Genomic DNA, 7,416 nt, shown 5'->3' with positions numbered 1-7,416 from the left:
CTATTTGAGTTTTTGGTTTTTTCTTTTCCGCCTCACCGTGCTTCTTGTTTACTACTTCTTCCAGTTTTTTCTCATCCCAATTATCCATGGTATCTAAACAGAGATACGAACATTAAATATGATCATTTCATCTATGGCTCAGAATATACACTATATATATATTCTTCAACAGGCAGGAATGATGTATTTTAAGATTCATGACCCAAAACATTTTCAGTAAAACAGCACAGCACAGGTAGGGTTAAATAGCATTGTGAGTTTATTCATATAAGCATCCTAAGTAGTTTAGGCAGCGGAGGATGTGGTAATAGAGGAAAAGACGACAGATAAATAAGAAGTAAATCACTAACTTTTAAATCACCTTCATTTACATAATAAAAACTGATAAATTTAGATTTTATGAATAATTGATTGTTTATGATAACAATTCTACTAAGACTGAAAATATTTCCCAAACTATTAACTATCTTAATAATACAACACACGAAAAATAATTTTAATAAAGAAAATATTAAAATATATATATATATAATCTATTTATATACCTTTTTCAAGTTCTTCATCTCTTGCATCAATGTAAACACTTCGCTTCTCACATTTTCTCTCCAGAGTCAAGTCATGAGAGAACTTACACTTATCTCCTTTAGTACACTGCCCTTGCTTGAAGAATGCACATACCACAGATTTCGGATCTGCACCTGTATTAAGTGACACAGAATTACTTTTTGTTTACTTGCCATTTCCATCCACTGATGTGAGGAGAAAATAGTACTTATAGGTGAATGTGTTTTTGTTGTCAAGTGCTGTCAAGTTGGTTCTGACTCAGAGACCCTGTATAGGGTTTCCAAGGAGCAGCTGTTGAGTCTGAACTCCTGACCTTGTGGTTCAATGCTTACCCTATAGCGCCACGCTTTTTAAAAATCCCTACTACAGGCGAGTAGTGGAGGATTTCTTTAAAGTTCTTCCAATAGTATTTTATACCTATTTTTGTTTATTTTATTCTAAGTATGAGAAGGGACAGGTAGTGGCAAATCAAATAAACATGTAGTTTATACCATAGCCACTTATGAAGTTGAAGTTAAGAGAAACAAACAGAAATGGAGGGATACTGCCGAACATCAAGGATTTGTAGTTAACAAAACTCTAGCTTTGCCTTACCTACCAACAAACACAAGGAGCTCTGGTAGCGTAGTGGTTACGAATAGGGCTGCTAACCTCAGGGTCAACAGTTCGAAACTACCAGCTGTTCCACAGGAGAAAGATGAGGCTTTGTGCTCCCGTTAAAGATTTACAGCCTCGGATACCCTGTACAGGGTCACTATGAGTCAGAATCGACTGCACGGCACATTACCACCACCATCAAATACAGACAAAACTAGTAGACTGAAAAATTTTAATATCGCCATTAGTGTGAGAGTCAAATGGCTGTGATATAACTGTGTGCATATTTATGTGTTGTTATTAAGCACCTTCGAGTCACTTCTGACTCACAGTGGCCCTGGGCCCTGTAAAGGTTTTCAAGGAGCAGCTGGTGGGTTTGAGCTGCCAACGTTGTAGTTTGTAGTCCAGTGCTGATACTACAGTGCCACACCAGAAGTACACACACACACACGGTACAAATAAATTGGCTTATAATCTGAAAAAAAAAGTAATATTATGGGTTCTAAAAATTAATTATATTTGATAAAAATAATACCTTTGAAGTTTAAAATTTACCTTTACTTATTTTTTGAGCAGCAACTACAGGTTTGAAGAGTTCGTTTAACTCCTGCAATTCCTTCTTCTTGTCATCTTTCTTCAATTTCTTTTCTGCTTCACTTTGTGCTACCTAGATCCCCAAATGTAAAATGTAAAAATCTGATTTCATATAATAAACTGTTTTATATATATCACCAAAATAACTAACACATATGCATACTTAGATGTATATGGTGGTGGTTGTGGTGATGTGCCGTGGAGTCAGTTCTGACTGATAGCGACCCTGTACAGGGTTTCCGAGGCTGTAAATCTTTACAGGAGCAGAAAGCCTCATTTTTCTCCTGTGGAACAGTTGGTAGTTTCGAACTGCTGACCTTCAGGTTCGCAGCCCCATTCTTAACCACTAGCTCTTACTTTATAATAATAACATCACTGTTATAAAAGTCTTCCAAGCACACACTGAACATTGTGGTTATACTATTAATCCAAACTGCTAAACCTTTATGATGTTATATACATGTTTACAGCAATAAACATTTATTAAGTCTTCAATACATGCCCAGCATTTAACAACTGTTTTCAATTGGCATGTCATCCCTGTGAAAACAACCAACTCCCCAGAAATGGATGGGTACATTATGAAACATCCAAAAATGTGCATGTGCAGACACACAACATTAAAGAACTGTACCACCCAAAGGATCAACAGTGCTTTTATAGAAAAATGCTGGGCTAGGTCAATATGGGAGATCTGAAAAGGACAACAACAAAAATATGGCACATGACATAGTTTCAGAACACAATTTACACACCTAGTATTTTTAGAGTTCACCCCAACATTTGTATGTCAGGTGCTATGTTAGATGATAAAGAACCCTGCTGGCACTTTGGGTTAGACGTTTGTCTGCTAGTTCCAAGGCTGTTGGTTCAAACCCACCTGCCGTTACTTTGAGGGAAAAAGGTAAGGTCAGGATATCTGTTCCCATAAAAATGGAGTCTTGGTGATCCTATACAGACTCACTGTGGATTTGAATCAGCTCAGTGCCAGTAGAAAGGTTAGATGACAGGGAATATAGAGATGCAAAGACAAAGCAGATTATTTTCAGGAAGCTCAGAATCTAGTGGGAAGACAGGTCTTTCAATAACACTAATATAATGTGCTAAGTACCATTACTGACACAGTGCTCTAGGAACAAAGAATGTCTGTGAAGCTAAGAAGATTAGATGTGAGCTGATACCTTATGGATGTGTTCTGATGTGCAAGAAAAGGAATGCAGAATATGTAAGAGGAAGACAATGCCAACGCAAAGGAATAGGGATGAGGTCTTCAGAAGGTGTTTGTCAAAAATCAATGAAGTCTGGATTGTATCTGTAGATAAGTACAACTGATAGTTTGATCAGGTTGTATTTTACAAATTTTAGGTGGCAGCTTTGTGTAAGATGGACTGGAAGGAGTTCAGAGAGGAAGAAAAGTTAGAAGGCTATTGTAACAGTGATAGGGCAAGAAAATATAAGAGCTTAAAATAGGCATTGGTAGTGAGCTATAGAAGAGAAAGGAATGGAAACGGAAGAGCTCTTAAGGATGCAGGACTAAGTGAATGACTGAACATGACATATACGGCAGAGGGAGGGGTTGAAGATTACCATGGGGATGGCTAGCACTGTTAAACATGACAGGGAATACAGGAAGAACAGGTTTCAGGGTGGGGAGTAGAAAGAGCTCAGTTTAGACATATTGAGTACAAGATGCTTGCAGGTTAGAACTATTTTTAAAGTATATATCTTGACGCCTAGAGATAAGGTTCTGGTTTGAGACAGAGAGACCAAGAAACAGCATAGAAATAGAAAACCAGGAAAAAAATGGGAAAAGGAAATTTTACGAACGAAATGGCTACATGCCACAGTCAGGTCAAAGACATTCCCAATCCTGATTTTGATCATATTGACGGTGTCTAAACAAGAAAACTGAGGAAAATTTAAAAAAAAAAAAAGGCAAGTCACATTTCCTAATTAAAATATCCTTTGTTCATCACTCCATCCAAACATTTGTGGGGCTCAGAGGTGCAAGGGAGTTTCAAACACCATTTTCAAAATGTTTAGAAGTTAGAAATCAAACTAATATGTGTTTTTAAAAAAATATGGTTTAGGCTCCTGGTGTGGTGCTGGAGGATAAGCACTGGACTGGTAACCAGAAGGTCAGTGGTTCAAATCTACCAGCTCCTTGAAAATCCTATACAGGGTTGCCGTGGGTCTGAACCAATTCCAAGGCACTCTACAACAATACTTAGTGGTAGGTTTGAACCACCAAACTTGTGGTTTTAAGTACAAGGTTTACCCTACAGCACCAAACCAGAACTCCTACTTGATTTAAATATGCCTTAATAACAACCTGAAAAGGAAGGTTCACATTTAGAATGCACACGTTCCACTGAAGTTCCACATTGGTAACCCCATAAAGTGACAAAAAGAAGACAAGAAACCCTCAAAGCAAAGGATATGAATAGTCAAATCACACAGAGGAACTCCAAAGAGCCAACGAAGCATATGAAAAGACAACTGTAAATAACTAATAGTGAGAGAAACAAACAACATGATACCTCTTTATACTTCTCAGACTGAAAAACATTAAAAAGAACTTTAGCACCTATAATACATACACTGCAAAAAAAAAAAAAAAAGCGTGAAGTATTACAGACTCTGTGGAAGTGATCATGCAACGAAATTAAAATTATAAATTTTATTACAGCCCACATATGTAAGAATACATGTGCAAGGGATATTTCTTACAGTACTGCTTTTAGAATCAGAAAGCATAAAAGAAATCATTATGAATAGTAAAATGCATACATACAGTACACCCATAATACAGAATGAGGCTTTCTGCTCCTGTAAAGATTTACAACTTCAGAAACTCTATACTGGGTCACTGTGAATCGGAAGAGACTCCACCACACATAACCACCACCATTAAAAGAAACAAGAGCCGTATCAAATGGCTTGGAGGAATATCTAAGAGGTATTGCCGAGTTAAGAAAGGTAAGATGCAGGAAAGTTTATAGAGTAGGATTTCATTTTGTGTTAACATACACCTATCTGTAACAGATGTTTTATACTGTATCCCTGTGAAGAAAATACACAATTTATTCACCTGACGTGGATTTTGTTGACCAAATTTAACTTGATGGGTGACAGCCTTGATGAACTTCTGTTGCTTGGCTCCTTTCTTATTCTTTAGACCAAAAGTTTTGTCCTAAATAAAAAAAAAAAAAAATTTAGCAATTTATATTCATCTCTTTCTAGTGACATCTAAAATGATTTTTCATTTGATAAAAATTATTTTCTTTTTTTTTATATATATCAAACAAACAACATCACCAAAGATTCTTTATAATTCAGTACACACCAGAATCATCATTAAACCTGTTATTCTATAATGTTTTTTCTAAACATCCTTTTTTCCAAGCATGTTTTGGAATGTCAGTTCTTTACGATGTGCAAAAACCAAACAAAACTCACTATTGTCGATTCCAACTCATAGTGACAATTTAGGACAGAGAAGAACTGCTCCTTAGGTTTTCAGAAACTGTAAATCTTTACCAGAGCTGACAGCCTCATCTTTCTCCTATGGAGCAACTAGTGGCTTAGAACCACTGACTATGAAGGTAGCAGTACAACACGCTAGGCTTTGGGTTGTCCAGAAGTATAATAATGGGATAAGAAATCCTAGCCATACAAATTTAAGCAAAATCCATGATGTTTCTGAACCCAAGGCATCTTCCAAACTCATCTTTACTCAGAATGCGTTTTTCAACGAGCATCGCCAGAGACTTTGTACTACTGAACATATTTTGGGGAATACAGAACTAGAGGAAAGATAATACATTAAGATCTGAAGGTTCCTTTCTTTTTAAAAATAATGTTAACCTCTCAAAACCACTTAAATTTAATAAAGAAATTATACTACTGAAGTTTAGAGCTACTTACTAACAACAGCACTTCACCACCACCACCACCACTCGGAAACCCTGTACAGGGTCACTATGGGTCGGAAGTGACTCGAAGGCACTTAACAACAACAACAACCACAAGCTGTTAATAAAACAGATACTAAAACTGAAGTATACTTAACTAAGAGGAACGCATTGGCTCCATTCAATAATCATCGGACTGTGGATCACAAGGTCTGTGGTTCGATCCTGCCAGCCACACTCCATGGTAGACAGTTGAGGCTTTATGCTCCCACAAAGATCACTAAAGCCTCAAAAACTTTACAGAATCTATGAGTATGAATCTATTTGACGGTACTTAACAACAATACCTCTAAAGAGCAACCTCATTTACATTTGGAGTATTAACACAATGCGTTCCCCTTAACCAGGTACACTTCAATTTTAATATCTGTTTTAATGATAGCTTGTAGGAGAGTTCTGGTGTGGTGCTGTGGGTTAATGCTCTGGACTGCAAGGTCGGTTTGAAGAGCAAGATTGGTGGTTCAAGCCCACCAGCTGCTCCTCAGAAACTATATAGGGTCGTATGAGTCGCAATTGACTAGATGGCACTTAAAAACAACAATATAACAGAAGCTATCACTTATGAAAAGCTCATTACATCCAGGAACCAGTGTTTTTATATGGATTTACTCAATCATCACAGTAACTCTATTTAAATAGCATTTAAACTCTAGAAATAAGAGGTTACATATTTTGTGTAAGTCTATATACATTATATATATGAAAAACCAAGATAGCAAACCAATCAGTCTAGCTACAAAGTCTGGGCTCTTCACGACTACACAGAACTATCTAAACTTACTTATCAGACTTGCTGTGTCCCATTTATTCCTAAGAGAAAGGCTAAGTTTTACATTTAACACAGTGAAAATGAAATGAAACATGGAAATAAATATATGTATATTGTATGCTATCACTATTATCCCAACTTTTTATTTCTCCATTTTATTCTTATTAAAAAAGAAAATACAGGTACAATTCAATAAAGTATTTCAATAATTACAGAAGACTGTTAACTGAAGCTCAGTTGGCAGCCAGGCAACCACATATAACTCAAAATGCTTGTTTATACATTTTGTTTTGTCCTAATGCACCACCCTGGCATAGTCAGTATTTTGAGCTTCCTCCGAAGGGCGCTGGTAGCAAAGTGGATTACAAATTGGGTGGCTAACTTCAAGATTTCTGTCAGCAGTTTGAACCTACTGCTCCTTGAGAGAAAGATGAGGCTTAATGCTCCCATAAAGAAAACCTTATAGAGGGTTTGCTATGAGCTGTAACCAACTCAATGGCACACAACCACAACCACCTCCATTCACCAGTTTGTTTAGGACTCTGTTAAGTAGGGAAGGGAGGAAAGAAAGGATTCTTTCTGAATCCTTAACTATTTGTATAGAAAATGTTATTAGTCACTGAACACATACAAAGTACTTCAAAAAGTCCATGGAAAAAAATTGGAATAAAAGATAATGAATAATTCCCATGAATTTACTGAAGCCCTTCTGTATGTGTGAGTGTGAATAGGGGGCTTGACTAGTGGGTTTCAACATAACTATGTGACAAAACTGACAGAAAACTCACCAAATACTAGTATATGAAAGTTTCCTCTTCTTCTAAGTCTTCTGTATTCTGCACAGAAGAATCTTTGAGAGGAAGGTTTAGCTGACAGGACATTGAATCTGTCAGTAAGGTCTAACCCCTACACTACGAG

At 36.7% G+C, this 7,416-nt stretch overlaps 1 protein-coding gene across 1 annotated transcript in view; it reads right to left on the bottom strand.

Annotated features, from left to right (window-relative positions):
* ZC3H15 (zinc finger CCCH-type containing 15) overlaps nt 1–7,416 on the bottom strand; it is a 34,657-nt gene that overhangs the window by 6,538 nt on the left and 20,703 nt on the right. Inside the window, exons 2-5 of the mRNA XM_006864064.1 lie at nt 4,847–4,948; nt 1,717–1,828; nt 546–698; nt 2–93 (exon numbers count right to left, since the gene is read on the bottom strand). Coding sequence (XP_006864126.1) covers nt 2–93; nt 546–698; nt 1,717–1,828; nt 4,847–4,948 — 459 coding nt within the window. The remainder of the gene's footprint in view (nt 1; nt 94–545; nt 699–1,716; nt 1,829–4,846; nt 4,949–7,416) is intronic.

This window comes from Chrysochloris asiatica, unplaced genomic scaffold, assembly GCF_000296735.1.
Source record: "Chrysochloris asiatica unplaced genomic scaffold, ChrAsi1.0 scaffold00059, whole genome shotgun sequence".
In the NCBI taxonomy this organism is placed as follows: domain Eukaryota; kingdom Metazoa; phylum Chordata; class Mammalia; order Afrosoricida; family Chrysochloridae; genus Chrysochloris; species Chrysochloris asiatica.
Note: the sequence above shows the minus strand (reverse complement) of the source record. Positions and strands in the feature narration are given on the sequence as shown.